The sequence below is a fragment of the Sapajus apella genome, unplaced genomic scaffold (assembly GCF_009761245.1).
Source record: "Sapajus apella isolate SASKATOON/1434 unplaced genomic scaffold, GSC_monkey_1.0 scaffold3, whole genome shotgun sequence".
In the NCBI taxonomy this organism is placed as follows: Eukaryota; Metazoa; Chordata; class Mammalia; order Primates; family Cebidae; genus Sapajus; species Sapajus apella.
Genome location: NW_022436943.1, coordinates 27,270,721 through 27,292,525, shown reverse-complemented (window position 1 = coordinate 27,292,525; position 21,805 = coordinate 27,270,721). Strand labels below are relative to the sequence as shown.

Genomic DNA, 21,805 nt, shown 5'->3' with positions numbered 1-21,805 from the left:
AAAGATTGAATTGATAAAACTATTCCGTTCCTACAGAAATACAAGGAAGATGAGCCTCTGTTTACAAGCAGCCTTTGGGGTCCATCCTGTGATGAGCTTGATCAAATTGTGGAAAGCTGTCTTCTTCCTGAGCTGAATGTGGGAGATTGGCTTATCTTTGATAACATGGGAGCAGATTCTTTCCATGAACCATCTGCTTTTAATGATTTTCAGAGGCCAGCCATTTATTACATGATGTCATTCAGTGATTGGTAAGGTGATTTTAAAGCAGATGGGATATTTGACTGTTGTTAAAGACTTGCTAATAAGCTTTAATTCTGTAATGAATGCTGAACTTAGAAATACAGTTATGTATTGCTTACAAAGTATAGTTGCTTAATGATGGGAATTTTTTCTGACAAGTGCACATTAGGTAACTATGATGGCATAGCCTACTACATTCCTAGGCCCCTAGTCTACAAACCTGTACAGCATGTTACTCTGTTTAGTATTGTTGGCAGTTATAACACAGTGAGATTTGTGTATCTAAAGATACTTAAACATAGAAAGGATAATACATTGTGCTATGACATTATGATTGCTGCCATGTAACAAGGTGATAGGAATTTAACTCCACGGTAATCTTAAGGTACACCCCTTCATATATTAGTCTTTGACCAAAACATCACTCTGCAATGCATGACTATAATAGAAAAATGACAGGTTTTTTTGGAAGACTAGTTTTGGTCCTATTTCATTATCCATTTGTTATGTGATTGTGTGGTCTTGGGCTTAAATTCAGAATTTAGCTTATTTTTTTTTTCTTTGTAGGTATGAGATGCAAGATGCTGGAATTACTTCCGATGCAATGATGAAGAACTTCTTCTTTGTGCCTTCTTGCATTCAGCTGACCCAAGAAGACAGCTTTTCCACTGAAGCTTAAACAGGCATTAACGCTTCTTTAGATCTGAAGTTGCAGGTTAAGCTTGTCTGGTCAACATTCCAGTGTGGAAAAGTAATTTAAATGATCTTATTCTCTTAATTATTTGGCAACAAAAACTATTAGTAATAGCTATTTGGGACCAGACAAAATCAGCTTTCATCTATAATTCATTGGGGATAATGGGAGATTTCAATGGGGATAATGTATCCAGATTTAAACCTACCAGTTTGTCCTACCCCTTAAGCGTTTAAAATAAAATATGCAACAAAATGGATGACTTAGTGGAGATGGAAGCCCATTAATTGGGTTCCCCATTAAACCGTTTACATACAAGAACACAGTTTTTATACTAAGGATTTGTGTTTAAAAGTCTTGTAAAGTTCATGTCTTTCACCCAGATATATCACATGTTAGCAAAAGACCAGTGTGACTTCATTAGATAACGTTTAGTGTATTTAGAATGTGTAAATTTGTGCTTTGAACTGTAGTTTAATAAATGTAAAATTGCATCATAGGATTTGTTGTATTTGACCTAATGTAACCCTTGTATGATTGCAATAAAATTTTGTGTAGATTTTACTGTCTTTTCAGGCTAAAACTTCGGGAAAGGGGCTAGCTAGCAAAGGTAGTTTTGAAATAGATGTGTATACGGACTGTTTTGAAGGGTTTTTTTTGTTTGTTTTTTTTAATATCCCAGTTAAGTTTTGTTTGGCTCAGTGCATTTTTCAGTTATTTAATTAGTAATTTAAGTAAAGTGTTTGGTAAATCATTGTGAAGTTCAGATTCATTATGGAGAGTTGATGTGCAGTAAGCATGATGTTTAACAATTTTAACACCCAAAATGTCAATCCTGCATAAATGAATTGTAATAATAAATAGGTGTTTCTGTATAGATAGACTGCATAGAGTACCTTAGTAAATCTTTGAATCACAATCTTCTGGCTGAAATGGAAGATTCTGTTAAATACTTTGAATAAACTTAGGGGGAGGGAAATAAAATTGCAGAAAACTGCAGAGCACTAAAACTTAAAGAAGGGCTACATCTTTATCCAGATACCTGTTGCTCTTTTGCACGGAATGTTTAAATTCAGAGTTGGGATGGGGTTGGGGTAAAGCACACTTATTTTCTTCAATTGCAGTGATTTCAAATTTAGGAATTTTTAATTTTGGTTTGAGCTGTTCCCTTAGCTTCCTGTTATTCCCGTTTGTTCTGCTTAGTCATTACTTTTAATTCTTTTCTTACTAAAATTTTGTGGTGATTGGGAAAGGGAGTTAGCATCACTAACCTGACAGTTGTTGCCAGGATTTTGCTTTGTTTACTGCTAGTATATTAGTAATCCTAGATCTGAGAATAACAATAGTAATAAACAACAGGGGTCATTTTTTCCTAACTTACTCTATGTTCAGGTGCAGAATTTCTGTCTCCCAAGAGGAAATGTGACTTCACTTTGGTGCCAATGGACAGAAAATTCTACCTGTACTACATAGGAGAAGTTTGGAATGCACTTAATAGCTGGTTTTACACCTTGATTTTGAGGTGGAAAGAAATTGATCATGAATCTCTAATAAATTCTCTTAAACCAGTAGGTGCTTAATATTTTTTGATTTGATTAATGCCCATTTGAATTTCTCGGGTTCTATTAATTAAAAAAAGTAGGACCCCAATTTATCGCCATCAAATTACCCTTGGACTTTTCCAAGGTATAATATGGAGTTTTATGCAAAATTCCAAGCTACCTTGTAGATTTTTTAAACCATAACAAGGAGGGGGAACTGTTTCCTACCTTCTTCACATGTTGTGCATTGTCGTGGTCCAGAAATGTCAAACCTTTTTAAAGATGGTGCAACTTTGAGTCCTTGGCTTGGCTGTACTGGCTTTGAACTTCATGGCATATCAACTTTGCCATATCTGTAGGAGAGCTGTTTGTGTGAAACAGCTCAGAGTTGCAAATACCACTTGTGAATGATAGGGTAATTTTAAGAAATGTCTGTATTGTATTTGAAGACTGTTTGCCATAAATCTGAAATTTGAACCTGTGTATTTCAATTTGGTATGCTAAAAAGTTCTGAATTAATGTAAAGTTTTTGTTATAATATTGTAATCTTGGTTCAAAAGTTAACTGAAAATATAAAACCCAAGTGATTTCTATATAGTAAATTGAACTGTAAAGGTAACTTGTGTGTGATTCTGAATGCATAGATAAATGTTTTTATTCCTCATGTTTTGCTTTGGCTTCTATCCAAAATAGAGGTAAAATTTTACATATCAGCTTTATGTATATTAACAGACTTGCTTTATTGGAAAGTAGGTTGATTCTGCTTTTAAAAAAAAAATACTGGGAGTTACATATAGAACAATGAAATTTTGATAAAGTCCAGTATGTATGTGAGCACTGTTTCCAGGACAGCATTTTCTAAACAGTTCAGTTCACTAGCCTCCTAACAATTTTAAACTTGGACTAAATGAATAGACTGATACAAATCAAGCTAGATTTATTCCAAGTAAACATGGACATTAATACCATTAAATGGAAATACTGGGTTAGAAAAGCCACACATTGCTCAATTCCTTTTTTCTTCCTTGTTTTTTTTATTATTATTTTTTATTTTTACATTCGTCAGGTTTAAGTAAAACACTGCATTACCAGTTCTTCCTTGTTTTTTATAGTTTTAGTTTGCTAACCTGTCTTCGCCTTAAGAAGTCTTCTGAACTCCGCTGAAATGAAAAGCAACATCTCTGCTCTTTTGAACACTTTAGTTAACTGGGTGACTATTTTTCAGAGTGACTTAAAAGATTTACTTCATTTTTCAGGCAGTACAGTAGTATAGAGTGGTAAAGGTGTAGACCTTGCTTCCAGTCTGCTTGACTCAAATCTTGCCTCTTCCATTTACTGTCTGAACATAGGCTAGTCACCTAACCCTTTTGTGCTTCAGTTTTCCCAGCTGAAAAATGGTGGTAAGGCAAGGCACAGTGGCTTATGCCTGTAAGTCCCGGCACTTTGGAAGGTTTAGGTGAAAGGATTGCGTGAGCTCAGGAGTTTGGCCAGCCTGGGCAACAGGGAGCACCCCTGTCTCCACACAAAAAAATGTAAAATTAGCCGGGCATGATCCTTACCTATAGTCGCAGTACTCAAAAGGCTGAGGTGGAAGGATCGCTTGGGCCCAGGAGGTGGAGGCTCCGCTCCAACCTGGGCGACGAAGTAAGACCCTATCTCTAATAAAGAAAACGATGGTAGTAAAGTAGCAGCTTCATAATAAGGTGGTAAGGATGTAACAGCTGTAAGGTGCTGCTATAAACAATTTTTTTTTTTTTGTTCCTTTTTTCCCTCTTTGATGCCTGGGAAAAACAACTCTTATTACCTGTTACATTATGTTGATTTAGACAAGTTGCTCTGGGCCTTGGTTTTCTGCTGTAGGATGAAGACACTAGAACTTTACCAGGCCTTGAAAGTGCCTGGCGCATGGAAGCAAATGGCAGATAGTGCCTGTGGTTGATGCTTGGTGTTAAGATCTCTTGTACTTGATCATTCTCTGCTTTGTCATAAGTTGGATTTTTAGTTGGGCATCAGAGGAAGGTTTTGTATTGCTGTTTGTTACTTAGTTGATTTAACTATAACCTTACAGTACTTATCTACAAGTACAGGCTGGGCACAGTGGCTCACACCTATAATCCCAGCACTTTGGGAGGCCGAGGCAGGCAGATCACCTGTGGTCAGGAGTTTGAGACCAGCCTGGCCAACATGGTGAAAACCCATCTCTAATAAAAATACAAAAATTAGCTAGATATGGTGGCACACACCTGTAATCCTAGCTACTTAAGGCTGAGACAGGAGAATTGCTTGAACCTGGCAGAGATTACGCCACTGCATGCCAGTCTGGGTGACAGCAAGGCTCCATCAAAAAGAAAAAAAGCACAGTAGTAGTAGAAACTTAAGTTGGCAGGAGTCAGTCAAAATATAAAACAAAAATTTAGTCTTCCACATTTTAATTGTGAATAAATTCTATGAATCACATCCATCCTGAGAGGAAAAAGATGTGGTGCAAGTAATTACAGAAGCAGGCTTTCATAATGAGGATAAACCTGGCCTAGGAACAAGAAATGAACTAGTTCTGGTCTTGACTGGCATTTGCATTGTTAAAGCTAACCTGAAAAGTCTCAGTTCCTACTCAGACATACCGAGCAATTGTTTTTTCTTTGCATACAGATGGCCTATACTACACGTATCTTCTAAATCACACCGTGTCCTCACCCAGAAAGGAGTGTAGATAGAAGAACACAAACCACCTAGGCTCTAAAAGCAATGTGACTTTAATGTTACACAGTTGAGGATTTTGTTTTGTTTATTGGAAACGGACTAAAAAGTTTTATAACGGTAATTTATAGAAAGCTTAAGCTATACAACATGCTCCTTTTTTGTGGTCTTGGAGTAGTATATAGAAGACCATCTTTACACTCCTGAGTTCCTTGACCTATATATATAACTGGCATCAGCTTTAAAGCAATTCCACTGTTAAGTGGTCTTTCAAACCCTGATTCTACCATCATACTGCTTATGTCTGTCAAAAATGCTTCACAGTTGATTAGTTCTGATGGCCTAATGGGAAGATAAGCACTGGATCAGTTATGGGCAATTAAAGAGTTAAGTATCTGCTGTTGAGTGGCAGATGAAGTGATCCCGCATTGGCAATAGAGCAAGAGGGGTTGTGTAGGAAAGATAATGCAATATCTTTTTAAGATTATTTTTAACCCGAGTCCCCTGACTTCATCTGGTGTGCACCTGTGCCTACAACTTTGTCCCTATTCAATTTTTACAATATGCAGAGGAGGGGACACTTGGCTGAAGTTTAAGAATTTTAGCTCTGTGAGTTCATTGTTACTTTCCAGTCTATTTTCTGTTTCTCAAATTGCTTTACTTTCCATGGGGGGTCTTGAGCTTCTGGCCTGAAGTGATAACAGGCGTGAGCCACCGCACCCAGCCTACTCTGGTGTTTTTATGTCACAATCAACCTGTCTCAGTACACTCAAGGCATTTTCTCTACATGTTTTAGTGCTGAGTGATACCCTTCAGATTTAATTCATGATTGGAACCTAATCTTCCATATTGTTAGATTCTCAACAAAAATGAAGTGAGAGCATTTTCTCATTCTGTGGTTCTGCTGGAGGCAAGAATGTAAACAACACTTTAAAAGCTTGCTAGAGGAGGGAAGAGAACTTCAGTGGTCCCCAAAGAAAGACATTTTAAATTAAGAACGGGTTTAGGTAGGCCAGGCACCATGGCTCACGCCTGTAATCCTAACACTTGGGGAGACTGGGGCAGGTGGATCACAAGGTCAGGAGTTCCAAGACCAGCCTGGCAAAGATGGTGAAACCCCATCTCTACTAAAAATACAAAAATTAGCCATGCACCATGGCAGGCACCTGTAGTCCCAGCTACTCAGCAGGCTGAGGCAGTAGAATTGCTTGAACCCCAGGGGGGCAAAAGTTGCAGTGAGCCAAGATCATACCACTGCTCCCCAGCCTTGGTGACAGAGCGAGACTCCGTCTCAAAAAAGTTTAGGTAACATTAGCTGCTTATTGCCCCATATGACTGAGGATTTGGGACCAATGTATAGGAGGTCAGGGAAGGGAATAATAGTGCAGAGCTTATGAGAAGTTCACACTGAGGAGGAAAATGGTGCTCTCCTTTCCAATTGGTATGATGCTACCACTCCCTCCCATTTATGCATTGCTGTAACTTGACATTTGCTTTCCTAAAAATCGTGAAATTGTACAATAGAAAAAATGGAGTTCAGGCATAGCACTCAAACTTTGTGCAACATTACAAAACTCAGAAACTAATTAAAAATGTAGTGCAGTTAGTACTTGTTAAATGGGAAAGAAATACACAAATATTACAATCTTTTAGAAAAAGCATCATGGGCCTTTCTTGAAGGTAAAGTATTACAGGAGTGAGATAGTAGGTGTGGTAAGGTTACTCATGTCAAGTCTTTCAGGGGGTAAAATAGCAAGCGTCTCTCATCTGTATGACCCAAATCTTTAGATATTTCAAGGTTTGATCTTAAATCCTTGTTCTTACACTTAGGCCATAGGGCCAGGATGGATAATGGGTGATAAGAAAACTGAACTGATGTTGACCTCTTTAAAAAGCTGAGGACGCCTGTTTCCTTGACTGTAAGCCCTGTGCTATACGGTGGCACCAATGAGAAGACCAACATTACTGTAGTTGTACATGATAGCAGCAAGGAAGTTCCATTGCCCAGCTAGGGGACTGCAGGATCACGCAGCCATTGCAACACTGCTTCTCCCGTTTAGTTTTCTAAATGAACTTAATCTTCAGAGCCATCCTATGAGAGATAGAGACTCATGGCCCCATTTCTCAGAACTTAAGTTCATACAGACCAGGTGGGGTGGCTCACACCTTATAATCCCAGCATTTTGGGAGCCCGTGGTGGGTAGGTCACTTGAGCCCAGGAATTTGAGACGGCCTGGGCAACATGGTGAAACCCATTTCTATGTTAAATAAAAATATTTAATTTTTTTAATATATTTTTTTAAGATGGAGTTTTGATCTTGTTGCCCAGGCTAGAGTGCAGCGGTGCAACCTCGGCTCACTGCAACCTCTGCCCTGCAGGTTCAAGTGATTTTCCTGCCTCAGCCTCCCAAGTAACTGGGATTACAGATGTGGGCCACCTCGTCTGACTAATTTTTGTAATTTAAATAGAGACAGGATTTCATCATGTTGGTCAGGCTGGTCTTGAATTCTTGACCTCAGGTGATCCAACCACCTTGGCCTTCCTGCTGGGATTACAGGTGTGAGCCACCATACCCAGCCGTAAAATATAAAATTAAAAAAAATTTGTTTAAAGAAGGTCATATAGATAGGAGTAAGCAGTAGAGTTAGGATTGCAGCCTGGCAGGCTGGCTCTGGATCTGGTCTCCTCCCCATCACCCTACAGCATGCCACTCAGACTTCACCCACATTTTGAATTGCCTATAGGAAGTTCCATTCAGGTAGAAAACCCAGACATAAAACATTCTGTGAAGCTGTGTATCTTTAGTATTTTAAAAATTCTTGTTAACTGTTATTTTCAAATTTAAAAACCCTACATGGCCGGGCGCGGTGGCTCAAGCCTGTAATCCCAGCACTTTGGGAGGCTGAGGCGGGTGGATCACGAGGTCAAGAGATCGAGACCATCCTGGTCAACATGGTGAAACCCCGTCTCTACTAAAAATACAAAAAATTAGCTGGGCATGGTGGTGCGTGCCTGTAATCCCAGCTACTCAGGAGGCTGAGGCAGGAGAATTGCCTGAACCCAGGAGGCGGAGGTTGCGGTGAGCCGACATCGCGCCATTGCACTCCAGCCTGGGTAACATGAGTGAAACTCCGTCTCAAAAAAAAAAAAAAAAAAAAAAAAAAAACCCTACAAACCTGAAAAGAGTGATCAACTCCACGGTTGTCATCAATCATAGTACTATGGGTATAACTACTGAAGCTGTCATTTTTATCACTTCCTCAAGAACTATTGGCACCAAGTTTATATGGGAGTTTTAAGGTTTATATGAGAGTTCTGGAGCTGGGATGGCCCTCCAGAGCGGAACCAAATTGAGACAGGACAGCTGGGACTTTAAGCCAGCATTAGCCAGTCATTGGCTACAGGCCACTCCTTTCAAGGAGGCATAACCTTGGATAAGCAGTACCTGTGGCAGAGGCTAGTTCCCAGTGATGGACACAGTAATGTGCTCCGCCTCCTGGGTTCAGGCAATTCTCCTGCCTCAACCTCCTCAGTAGCTGGGATTACAGGCACGTGCCACCATGCCCAGCTAATGTTTTGTATTTTTAGTAGAGACGGGGTTTCACCATGTTGACCAGGATGGTCTCGATCTCTTGACCTCGTGATCCACCCGCCTTGGCCTCCCAAAGTGCTGGGATTACAGGCTTGAGCCACTGCGCCCGGCCTAATTTTTTTTGTGTGTGTATTTAGTAGAGACAGGGTTTCTCCATGTTGGTCAGGATGGTCTTGAACTCCTGACCTCATGATCTGCTCACCTCGGCCTTAGAAAGTGCTGGGATTACAGGCGTGAACCACTGCGCCTGGCCTAAAAAAGCTATTTTTAAAAATCACCTGACAGCTTTCTAACAGAGACTCCTGCCTTAATATTGTGTGGCACTGCCTTCTAGACACCTCCCTGTTTTCATTTTGTCATTCCAGCCCCCTTTTCTCCTTTCCCCAAACCAAGAAAAGTCTGAGTTTATTATTTTTTTGAGACAGAGTCTCACTCTGTTGCCCAGGCTGGAGTGCAGTGGCACGATCTCGGCTCACTGCAAACTCCACCTGCCAGGTTCAAGTGATTCTCCTGCCTCAGCCTCCTGATAGCTGGGATTACAGTCACCCACCACCATGTCCAGCTAGTTTTTGTATTTTTAGTAGAGATGGGGTTTTGCCATGTTGGCCAGACTGGTCTCAAACTGCTGACCTTGAGTGATCCACCCACCTCAGCCTCCCAAAGTGCTGGGGTTACAGGTGTGAGCCACTATGCCTGGCCACAAAGCCTGATTTTGTTGTTAACGCTGACTGCCAGCATTTTACCTCTGCCACTTCCAATTCTTTTATGCCTTTACTTTCTAATACAACAGCTAATAGCCTTCAGGTATTGTGGGAGGCAGGTGACTTCCTGGCCTCTGAGGTCACTTCGCCCTCAATCAAGTAAGCCCTTGGGGACACCTGCACCACGGTTTAGGAGCCTGGCCCTTCCCGAGGGATGTGGCTGTTTGGCAACCCTCCAGCGGCCTCTCCTCTAGCAGAGGGTGAGCCCAGGGTCCAGGCTTTCGGCCAAGCCAGGGCCTGAGGGCATGAGATTTCTTTAACCCGAATGACCCCTTTTTTCCTCAACACCGTCATTTCTCTCTCCCATAACTCAGCCCCCAAACCAACAACTCAGAGGCCCATCACCCAGTTCTCTCCTTCCCCTCTTGCAGCCTCAGCCTGATGACAAGGCACAAACGGCCTGGCCCTGGTCTGTACCCAGAGTGGTCAGAACCCATGCCTGCTTCTAGAACCTGGTCAGCTCCACCCTCTCACATCCTGGCTGGGCTATTTTGGTGGTTTCAACTGCTGTCTCTGCCACTAGGATCTCTTCTCGGGCCACCATCCTTGTGGCTGTAGGGTGAGCTTCTGAAACTGGCTGGATTAATTCTCTAACCTGTGGTAAGCGCTCCCTTCACAGTCTTGTCTGGACTGTGACTGGAGTTGAGCTTTCCAGGCTCTGAAGGACCCCGCAAGACTCCTCAGCCCCTCTCACACTCCTTGACTACTGACAGCCCAGCATGATGGAGGCTTCATCATCCATCCATTCATTTATTTATCCAGCCAACAAGTTTTTTTCTTTCTTTTTTAATTTAAGTGGCAGGCACTATCCAAGATTCTTGTACTGAGACAGCAGTAAACAAAATAGCCCTAGTTCCCTGCCACATGGCACTTCTATCCCAGTGGACTTTGAGAGCCTTCCAGCTGAGTTCTTGGTTCCACCGAAGAGACAGGCCTGCCCCTCTCAATCACAGTGCCTGGCACCGCAGGTGATCCGACTTGTTAGTTGAGACTGCCCTCTTACATATCTTATATCTGGGATGCCATGCTGGGCAGGTGTCAACAACTGTAATGCCCATGCAACCTCAGTCACGTACAAGCAGCCACAGCTTGTTCTGTGCCCCATAAATTCCCAGCTCTGGTAGGGCACCAGTAGCTCAGGCCTGTAATTCCAGCACTTTGGGAGAGGGAGGTGGAGTGATTGCTTGGGGCCAGGGGTTTGAGACCAGCCTGGACAACACAGCAAGACATCTCTAAAAAAAAAAAAAAAAATTAAAAAAAAAAAAAAATATATATATATATTTAACCAGGCATGGTGACACATGCCTTTCAAGTCCCAGCTCGGAGAGTTCCCTTCGAGGCTTGTTTTCTACACTGCAGAGCAGAATGCCCGAGGCAATTAGGCTAAATGCTGTCCCTGGGGGATGTGGATGGCTGCCCATCTCATCCTAGTCCTCAGGGGCACTGAGTACAGACTCCTCACCCGGCGGGGCTACCGCTCAGAGCTCAGGGCTTGGCTGGCAGTGACAGATCCTACCACTAAATGGCGCTTGTGGATTACATTTGCTATAGTGCCTTGGAAGTTGCAGCAAACAACTGCTGAGTTTCTCAGTGTTCAGAGCTGATTTCACATAGTATTAAGCTCTTACGTTCTGTCACACTTCTGAGTGTTACAAGTGTCTCCGGTTCCCTGACCTTTGCATCTCTACATCCCTGCTCCTGTCCTTTGTGGAGGAGCTGGGAGGAAGAGGGGATTCCTGCCTCACTTTCCTCCCCTTTCTAAAGCCCTTCTTCCCCAACAGCAACTCCCCCCACCGGCCCCGCCCCCATCCCCAGTAGCAAAAGCCTTTGCTACTTCGAGTCCCCAGCAAAGTACAGTATAGGTTTCTGACTACCAAGACAACTGCCGGAGCTCTGAGCAGAATGGGAACTGGCAGTGGGGATTTGGGAGGATGTTCCAGAAGACCCCAGCCTCAAGAGATGGGATTGTTAAATGTTCAGTTCAAGTCATGGCTGTTGAGACGTCAGGCCCCCCCAAGGAAGTGCCTATTGCCACAAAAAGCCAAGTTTGCTTACTTTGATGCATCAGAGGAACCCACATGTTGGGCGAGCCTTTGGAGCCACTCAATGAGAGGGTTAGGAAGGGTTTTTTGTAGGGTTAGGTGGTTAAGGAGGTACCTGGGAGAAAGCGGGCTTTGGCTGATTCATTTAGGCTCAAAGCAGGGATCTTTTTATCTGTAGGAGACAGTTCCCCTGTGGCTTTGAGAAACATTGCCTTGTGACTTTGTGGGTCTATTTTTGTGTTTTAGAAGTTAAGATCTTGAAGGTAGCACTCAACTGGTTTCTCAGAGACCAAGTCTTAAATGTCTTTGTAAGCCACAATGAGTCCAGCTGGGTGTTTTGTAAGCAAGTTTTTGTTTGTGTAGTTTTTTTTAGCGATGGGGTTTCACTATGTTCCCAGGCTAGTCTTGAACACCTGGGCTTGAGCTGTCTTCCCACCTAAGCCTTCCGAGTAGCTGGGACTATAGGTACATACTCAGCTGTAAGCAGGTTTTGAATGTGTTTTTTTTCTCCACTAAGCTTTCTGATCTACACCTGAGACACATTGAATCACCAGCATGACACTTGCCTCTCTGTCCTCCACCTTCCTAAGATACCCGGCTTGTGTGTGTGTGTGTGTGTGTGTGTGTGTGTGTATGTGTGTGTGTGTGTGTGATGCATTTATCCTCCACATTTGCAGGTGAATCTTCCCATGAGGTATCACCCTTGGCATGGTCCTCCATTTGGAGAGTCTGGGTGAGGTGACACTTCCTTTTCTTTGTCTTATACTGAGCTTTGACAGTATCATATTTTGTGCTTTGGCCTCAACTTTACTTAATTTGATGACACCCCCTCTTGCAGGGGTCATATGCTTCTGGCTTCTCTCTGCCCACCCAAGCCCAGCCCAGGCCAACCCTGTGGTCATGGTATCTGTGACTGTGATCACATCTTCCCTGTTCCTGTTGCCTATCGAAGCTGCATTCTTGGGCCGGATGGCTTCCGGCTGCCCTGCCGCCCACCATCCAGCCTGCTCTGCACCTGCAGGCTGATGTTTGTGGACTGCCTCAATGTTTCCCCTTCCTCTTTGCTTTGTGCTCAAGCAAAGCGGAGTGGAGAAGCCTGGGGGAGGACAGTGAGGTCAGGGCAGTCATTCCTGGGCTCACTTCCTGTCCAGTTGCCTCTGGCGAGCTGAATCTCCCAGCAGAGGCTGGAGCCCCCGAAGGGGCCCTGCACTTAGCTTGCCCTCTGCCTCTCTCTAGGTCTGGTTAATTGCTCCCTCCTCTTGCCCTGTCCCCTTTGGTTCTCAGGGAACTGGACCATTCCCTGGCTATCCTACCCCCTATCCACACCCTTGAGTATGCCACCTGCTCCCTGCTTCACCCCTGCTGATGGGTCCTTTCAGTTTGTATATTTTGATAGCTCCTGAAGACACATGCTGCATCTTTTTTCTTTTCTTTTCTCATTGTGCCATTGCTTTTTATTTTAAAATATTTATTTATTTATTTATTTTTGAGATAGAGTCTCACTCTGTCTCCCAGGCTGGAGTGCAGTGGCAAGATCTCAGCTCACTGCAACCTCCGCCTCCCAGATTCAAGTGATTCACCTGCCTTAGCTTCCCAAGTAGCTGGGATCACAGGCACCCACCACCACGCCTAGCTATTTTTTTTTTTTTTTTTAATAGTAGAGACGGAGTTTTGCCATGTTGTTCAGGCTGGTCTTGAACTCCTGACCTGAAGTGATTCACTTGCCTCAGCCTCCCAAAGTGCTGTGATTACAGGTATGAGCCACTACACCCAGCCGGCATCATTTTTAGATCCCCAGAGCCTAGCACAGAACCTGGCACATAACAGATGCTCTCTGTTAGATGGATAAGCAAACACACACCTCCCCCTTTCTATGATTCTGGTTCTCCTGGGCTTGTCCTGAGATGGCGTGACCAGAACTCCACACATGACTCCAGGAAAGGCAAACAGGACAGAATATTCATCATTCATTCATTCACACATGCATCCAACATATATTTATGGAGCACCTACTCCATGCTGGGAATACCACGATGAGCAAACCAGACAGTGCAGTTTCCTGAGGGAGACAGGCACGGATAGGATTATCATAAACTTGTGAGACTACAGGAGTCATGGCTTTGAAGGAGCAAACTTGTGGTGGGACTGAGCATGGTAGAGTCACCTTACATGTACACTATGAATAATTTGAAATTCCAAACACATCTGGTCTCCAGATTCTTGTTAAAGAGGCCAATGGACAGTCCATCTCTCACATACTCTCATTGGGGGGTCAGGGCCTCATACTAGGAAATTTAAGTATGCTAAAAATAATGGGCCCTTCTATATAAGGCATAATCACATTTTGGTAGAAACAATAAATGGTTTTTGAGCACCCAGACAGACAACTACCAGTGCTCCAGGCACTGGATAGAGCAGTGAACAAAATAAGGCCTCTGCCTTCACAAAGCTGACAATATTGTATTATTTATTAATTTGGAGATAAGGCCCTCCCTACTCTGTCACCCAGGTTGGAGTGCAGTGGTGTCATCATAGCTCACTGCAACCTTCAACTCCTGGGCTCAAGAGATACTCACCATGCTCTCGATCCTCGAGCCTCGCCCTCCTGAGTAGTTGGAATTACTGGTATGAGTCACCACCAGCCTTTTTGTTCTCTAAAGAATGCATACAAGCACAGATTTGAAGATAGGAAGCCCTGGAAAGACAGACACAGATATTCTAAGTGCTTCTTTCTAGATAAAGGTATGATGAATGATTCTTTTTCTTTTTTTCTTCTCCACATTTCCAAATGTCCTGCAACGCCTATGACTCATTATTAAATTAGGTTTTTCTTAGTTTATTTCAGTGTATTAAACAATTTTTTTAATTGATGTATATTAATTATAAATATTCATGGGGTATACAGAGATGTTCCAATACGAATTAGGTTGCTTTTTTTTTAAGTGGATGATGGTCTTTAGCCTCTGGCGGGCCGGCGCCCAGCCTCTCCCGCCCCTCCCTTCTCTCCAGTCTCTCCAGTCCTCTGGTGGTCGTAGGTCCGGGCGCGGTCTCCGTGCAGTTCTCGACTCATACCAGCAGAGAGCGCTGTACCCGCGGGGCTCGGGCGGGGCCGTGCCGCGCTTTTCTCCCCAGCAACACCCGCCCGCGCGCCGCCCTGCAGGCACTGCCTCGCGGCTTCCCCGGCTGGGCCTCTCCCCGCCCCGCCCCCGCTCGCCGAGCGCCGGGCAGGGGCGGTGGCTGCAGCGCTGCGCCTCACCCGCGCCTCTCCCCTGGGCGCAGCGGGCGGGGCGGGGCCCCTGAGCAACCCGCCCTCCCACCCCGCGCGGGGTCCGCGCGGCCGCGGCTGGCTAGTACTTTGGGGCAGGATGGGAAGACGTGACCGCAGCGGCTCGGGCTACGCCGGGAACAGGCGCGGGGGCGGGAGGGGAGGCCGGGCTTCGGGGCACCTGGCGGCCGAGGCGGATGGAGGGGGCCGCGGCCGGGCCCTATCCTCAGCGCTGCGTTCCCAGGGGAGGAGGAAGGGAAATGGGCGCCTCCTCGGCGCTCGAACCCCGCCTGGGTCTCCGCGAGTGCGCGCCAAGCCCGCTCCTTCCGCTCCACGCCCCGCCGCGCCTCGGCCGTCCCGCAGCCGGGAGAGCCCTGCCTGGGACAGCGGGCGGGTTCCCCTCCTGTCCACAGTCGGTTGCCAGGGCCTCTTTTCGGGACCAGGTAAAGAATTTATGGATCGGAGTCAGATCCACTCCCAGTTTCTGTCCAGCCTCAGTTTCCTGATCTGTAAAATGGGAAAAGGAGTATCTTTGCTTCTAGTAGGGCCACGGGCTATCGCGTCAGGAAGCTTGTGACCTACAAGGAGAGGTGCCAGGGAGAATCCCAAGAGCAGAATTACCAGGCTTTGTCTTTCTGCCGCCAGTGCCTAAGGGGAAGCAGCACTGTCCAGCCCGCCCTCTAAGAAGGGGCCGTCTTCTGCACCCTGCTGTATATTTCCAGAGGCCGTTGACAATCGCCTTCATTTTCTTGCTAGGAAATACCTCCAGCAAATACTGGGTATACTTCATAGCATTTTCTTTCCGTGGTGGGATTCAAAGGGAGAAAAGTGCGGGAGTATTCCAATAACATGCTTTCTCCCTGGGTTTAAAGCCCGCACCCCTAGGATTAGGCGTGACTTCTGCAGGACTCTGATGCCGAGGCTTGGGCAGAAAAACACACAAGCCTAGGCTCTTAGAGCTAAGTCAGGGAGGGCTTACCCCACCACTTTTAACTGCTGATCTTCAGATTTCAGCTACATGGCGCACTGGTTGCTGCTTCAGCAAGTTATTACAGGTTTCTCAGCCTCAGTTTTCTCAGCTGTCAGATGGGAACAACAATCCTTGGTGATGAAGGGTCTGGTGCTCAGGAGTTTCTTATTTTCATAGAACCTCATGAGTCCTTGAGGCAACACTGTCCTTTGTCAGGAAATTCTTCCTATAGTTCTCTCAGCCCCTCTGGGCCCTGGGAGGTATTTCTGCTTTTCAGTCTTGGGAAAGGACAGCTGGTCACCTGCTTGGTAACGGATGTCATTTCCCTTGCAGCAGGGAGGCCAAGTGTCAAGTTCCTCAGCCTGACCTTCCCCCTTCCGGGTCCTCCTCTGAACCGTGTAGATCCGGGAGGTGGGGATGGTCAGATGCTGAGTGAAGAGTGGTGAGGCCCAGACTTGGAAACTCTCCCTAAATCTTCGAAAAGAGTTACTAGCAAAACCGGAGGAAGGGAACGGTCACTGAAAATTCTCCCCATCCTGAGCACTGCTAGGAGATTTATCTCAACACTCCCAACAAGAACCTCTGGGGGCAGGAATTTTCACCTCCATTCTCCCAGAAAGCAGAGGACCTGTTCCCCAGATCCCCCATCTGGCCATGGCTGGGCCTCCTCCTCTGAGGCATAGCGTTACAGGGGAGGGTGCCACATCCGCCTTGGGGCCCCTTGCAGATATGTGAGGTTGATGGGAACTGGCTGCAGTGCCTCGTTCTCCCACCAGTAAGGTTCGTGGGGGTTATCACTAGCTTCAAAGGTCAGCTGGCTCTTGTGAAACAAATAGAAGCCTCACCCTCCCTTCCTGTTGGAAACGTTGGCCTCCGCTGCAGAGTGGATGCCTGGAAGAGACTGCAACTCCCAGCTCAGGGAGTCCAGCTGCCCCTGGAGGTCTGCCAAGGCTGTTCTCAGGGTTTGTCCCAGTTGGGTCTGAAGGCCAGGAGGCTGCGCTCTTTTGTAGGGGTCTGACCTGGACCCTCCCTGGTGAGCACCTCCATTAGTGGTTCTCCTCTCTAACTGCTCTTTAAAAGTCTACTGATGGCTGGGCCCCACCCTAGACCAATGAAATCAGATTTCCTGGAGGGGCCTATGCATCAACGTTTTTGTTTTTTTATTTGTTTGTTTTTTGAGACAGGGTTTCGCTCTTGTTGCCCAGGCTGGAATGCAGTGGCATGGTCTGGGTCGCTGTAGCCTTTGCCTCCCGGGTTCAAGCAATTCTCCTGCCTCAGCCTCCCAAGTAGCTGGGATTACAGGCATGTGCCACCACACCTGGCTAATTTTGTATTTTTAATAGAGACGGGGTTTCTCCATGTTGGTCAGGCTGGTCTCGAACTCCTGACCTAAGGTGATCCACCCACCTCTGCCTCCCAAAGTGCTGGGATTACAGAGGTGAGCCACTGCTTCTGGCCCATTTTTGTTTTTTTTAAAGCACCCCTAGGTAATTTCAGAGTGCTGTCAGGATTGAGAGATGCTGATGTAGATCAACACAAACGTTAGTGATCAAAGGACAGAATAGGAAAAATATTTGAAATCTGGACAAAAGAGGATCTGCATTAGACAGCAGCCATCCAAGGCCAGGAGTCTTGGCGGCTGGGACTGAGCAGTACTGTGGAATTCTTGGAAGGAATCCATCTGTCTGGGAACTGGCATGACTGGGTTCCCCCCAGGGCAGCGGGCAGAACCCCGTGACTCCTGGGCCACTGTGCCTGCGTCTGAGGTTCACATTTGGGCCTCTAGGCTGTGATGCATCTCTGAGCCTCAGGTCTTCCAGTTAAACTGGACTCCCTGCCATTCCCAGAACGAAATCTTCTCTTTCTTGCTTCTTGGTTTGGGTTTCAGGCATTTGTTTCTGTCTGGAATGTCCTTTCTGATCCGTTCAAGTCCCTCCTCTTCAAAGCCCCTGCCCTACTGCCCCCTCCACCAGGAAGCCCCTACCGCGGCGTCTGCGTGGGCCTGCACTCCACAGCGCCCTCCTGCCGCACTGCTCAGGTGTGCCCGGACTATAAATGCAGTGAGGGTGAGGACCCGTCAGACCCCCTTCTCCACCTGTCCCGGGGGCGGGAGGCGCCGTGCAGAGGAGTCTCCCCCCTCTTTTGAATGCCATGGACTGTGTCCCTGTTCCAGGACAGGGTGGAAGCCTCCTCTCTGTCCACACCCGTTCCTGAGAGTTCTCCGGCCCCCCCTGCCGCATTTCCTGAGTGCCACGGGGCCTTGTGGTTAGCAGTAAGTGACAGGAAAGCGCTGGGACCAGGCTTTTTTACCCAGCACGTGGTGTCTACAGTGCCAGTGAAGCCTCCCCCGGAGAGGGTCGGGGTGAGTGGGGCGGGGAATGAAAGCTCTTCCCACAGAGGACCCAGAATCTTAACGGGAGGGGGAAGACCCCAGCGACCTCGGGTGCCACCGAGGCCCGCGCTGGTGCCCAGAAACCGCCTTCTCCCGATAACGCCGCGCGTGCGACACGGGGCGGGGGCGCCTTGGCTGGGGCCCGTGGGGTGCCGCTTGGCAGTGGAAGGGGGCAGGCTTCGGAAGCGGCTGCTGGGGTGGGGGACTGGCTCCCTCCTTCGGTCGCCAGCCGTCAGCCCGCGCTGCAGGTGACCCGGTCAGTGCCGGTCGCCCCGCCCCTGCCCAGCCGCCTCCTTGGGGTTTTCCGGCTCCGCGCGCCTCAAACGACCTCGGCTGCCGCCTGCCCGGCCGCTCCCGGCGGTCCCCCACGTCCCCCCGCCCCCGGGCCGCGCAGCAGGGCTTTCTGATGAGTCAGCGGGAGCCGGGGAGCCTCCAGCCGCCCCGGGCATCTGCTCCGGTGACGCACCCTGAGTCACGGGCGCCCGGGCCGCCGCCAAGGCCCAGCGCGCAGCGCGCAGCCGGGAGCCTCGAGCGCAGCCCCCACGCCCGCCGCGGGCGCCCACCCGGCGCGGCCCCGCGCCCCGCACCCTTCCTCCCTAGCTCACAGCGCCGCCCACCTGCACTACCTGGCCCACCTCCAGGCTGACATCAGACGCTGGCCGCCCGGCCACCCTCTGAGTCAACAGTTTCCGAAGCGGAGCCCGCTGCCAGGGGCGGGGAGAGAGCGCGGCCGCCGGGGGAGGCGGGGGCAGGCACCGGTCTGGCAGCCGCGGGAGGGCGGAGGTGGGTGGGGGCGCCGGAGCCTTTTACAAGAAGTCACGGGGAAGGGGGAGAAGAGAGGGCGAAAGCCACCCTCTGCAGAGCTGCCAGGGCGGGGAGGAAACGCGCTGCCCCACAGCCACGTGCTGAAGCCCACACTGAGTGGGTGGCTGGGCCCACCCCAGGGTGGCCTGGGAAGGGAACCCGAGAGCGGGAGAAGGGGGAGGCACTTGCTGGGAAAGGCCTCGGGCCAAGTTTCTGGGGGAGGAAAAGAACCACCTTTGGACACCCCGGGCCCTAGGGCACCAGCAGACATTTGTGTCTGGATAACAGGGCCCACCCAGTTCCCTTTGGTGGGAGCAGCTGTGGCTGAGCCCTACTCTTGGGGACTGGTGTTGTCTGCTTGGGGTCAGACTTGAAGAACTGCACTGGCCTAACCTGACCCCCACCGATGATCACAGACCCTGTCACCATCATGGGATGGGACTGGAAGGATGTATGTCCCAGGGTAAAGGAATTCAAGAGCTGCAGTCCACTGAGAGTCACCTTCCTCGCTGTAACAAGGCTGGGCCCTATGATCTGCCACTGAGTTGGTGCTCAGTAACCACTCTGAGAGGCTGCATCTGTGGTTCTAGAATGCTGAAAGGAGCAAGAGACCCTAAAAAAAGCATGTACCTGCAGGGGACTAAGTGACTTCTGGAAGCTTCTTTAAACCCCGTAGATTTCCCTGACTACACCAAGCAGGCAGGCAGGAAGGAAGGGTGAGGTGGAGCCAGGAGGACAGAGTGAGGCAGCAAGCACCCACTGGTGGTTGAGTTTCCTTCTCCCTACCCCATCACACCCTGCCCACCCATGTCATGCCCCCCAGGATAGCAAGACAGGGCTGTCATTGGTGGGCCTCCAGCTGGAATTCAGCCTTTTTCCGGGATTTGAACTTGTTCTTTACAAGCCATGCCTCAACAAATGATGCCAGCCTGGGGTGGGGGGGGGAGGTGTCTGTCTCATCTTGCAGGCAGAAGAGGCATAACAGCTGGGTGAAGAGAACGGGTCTGGATCTGTCCCGAGCTGTCTGTCAGCACAGCTTTGCAGGGACCATGTGAGTGTCTCCTTGCTCCCTATGACCCCCCATTCAAACTCATGCTGAGAAAGAGCTCCTGGTCCACCTCTGGTGCGGCAGACTTTTCCCAAGTGTGACTTTTCCAAGGGTGGGCGGTTCATTTCTGCCAATCTAACCCAGCTCAAAATAGCATTGAATTAGACTTCTGGGAAGCCCTGTGCTCCAGGCGCCTGTGGAAAAGAGTTCAGAATGACAGCTCTTGGGAAACCAAGCGGTCTAATTTTGCTGAGATGGGACAAGATGCAGAGTCCTGTGACATCAGAGAGAAGAAATAGTGGCTAAGGATAGGTTTGGAAAGTGTCAGTGGTGGAAGGTCCTGGACTTTATCCGTTGGCCTTCGGGAAGTCCGGCGGCCTGGCCCAGTGGGGGGTGGGTATCCTGGGAGCTGAGGCCAGGTGCAGGAAGGGGCTGTGGCATAAACCACAAACACCACAACCTCCAACTTCCCATTTTTCCTTCAGGCTGAGCACCTGAACTCTCTTAGTAGGGGCTGACTTCTCCACTGATTCTAATTCTGATCTCTTACACTTTTGGCTTGGACCCAGCTCAATGGCCACCTTCATGAAGCTTTTCTCTCTGAGTTCACTTGACCCTTGGCACTTCTACTGCAGCCTTTACCACTCTCTGCTTGCTTTGAGAGGCTTTGCTGTATTCAGCTTTCCACTCCATCCCACCGCGCACTGGGAGGCAAGAGCGTCATGGGTGCACTCCTCAGTGGAACTCCCAGGGAAGTGAATGAGCTGTCGGCTCTGCTCTCTGCTGCCCCCACGTTTGGCCTCACAGGCTTCCTTTGTGTCTGATAGGGCTTCCTGTGTGCTGTCTCTTCCAAGAACGTCTCATCTTGGGTTTTGACCCTATTTGCTCTTTTTTTTTTTGTAAAAAAAAAAAAAAGATTTTTTCTTAATTCAAATAGAAATTAACTGAGAATTTAGATTTGATCATCTCCTAGATTTTTACGAATTTATGGGTCTGTAGTAGGTGTGTATATTTATGGGGTACATGAGCTATTTTGGTATAAACATACAATGCATAATGATCACATCAGGGTAAGTGGAGTATTCATCATCTCAAGCATTTATCTGTTCTGTGTTACAAATATTCCAATCATACTCTTTTAGTCGTGTGTGTGTGTGTGTGTGTGTGTGTGTGTGTGTGTGTTTTGAAACAGTCTCACTTTGTTGCCCAGGCTGGAGTGCAGTGGTGCGATCTTGTCTCACTGCGGCCTCCACCCAAGGGGTTCAGGTGATTCTCCTGCCTCAGCCTCCTGAGTAGCTGGAACTGCAGGCACCTGCCACCATGCCCAGCTAATGTTTTGTATTTTTAGTAGAGACGGGTTTTCCCATATTGGGTTAGGCTGATGTCAAACTCCTGACCTCAAGTGATCTGCCTGCCCCCGCCTCCCAAAGTGCTAGGGTTACAGGCGTGAGCCACCTCATCCAGCCTTCTTTTAGTTATTTTAAAATGTACGATAAATTATTGACTGCAGTCATCCAGTTGTGCTGTCAAATGCTAGCTTTTATTCCTCCTGTGTAGCTACAGTTTCGTATCTGTTTACCATCCCCACTCCCGCAGCCCCGGCTCACCTACCCTTCTGGTAACCATCCTTCTACTCTCTATCCCCATGAGTTCAATTGTTTTAATCTATTTCTCTTTTTTTTTGTTTTTTGAGACAAAGTCTCACTCTGTTGCCCAGGTTGGAGTTCAGTGACACAATCTTGGCTCACTGCAACC

At 47.6% G+C, this 21,805-nt stretch overlaps 1 protein-coding gene and 1 pseudogene across 8 annotated transcripts in view; one reads left to right on the top strand and one right to left on the bottom strand.

The window, feature by feature from the left end:
• The window catches only part of AZIN1 (antizyme inhibitor 1), a 39,008-nt gene extending 35,866 nt beyond the window's left edge, over nt 1-3,142 (top strand). For all 8 annotated transcript variants that reach the window (XM_032251405.1, XM_032251393.1, XM_032251416.1 and 5 more), the window contains 2 exons: nt 37-251; nt 811-3,142. In XM_032251405.1, the coding sequence (XP_032107296.1) occupies nt 37-251; nt 811-922 (327 nt within the window). In that variant the 3' untranslated portion in view covers nt 923-3,142. The remainder of the gene's footprint in view (nt 1-36; nt 252-810) is intronic.
• Nucleotides 3,143-17,183: 14,041 nt separating this feature from the next.
• Nucleotides 17,184-18,674, bottom strand: LOC116532282 (annotated as a pseudogene).
• Nucleotides 18,675-21,805: the final 3,131 nt, after the last annotated feature.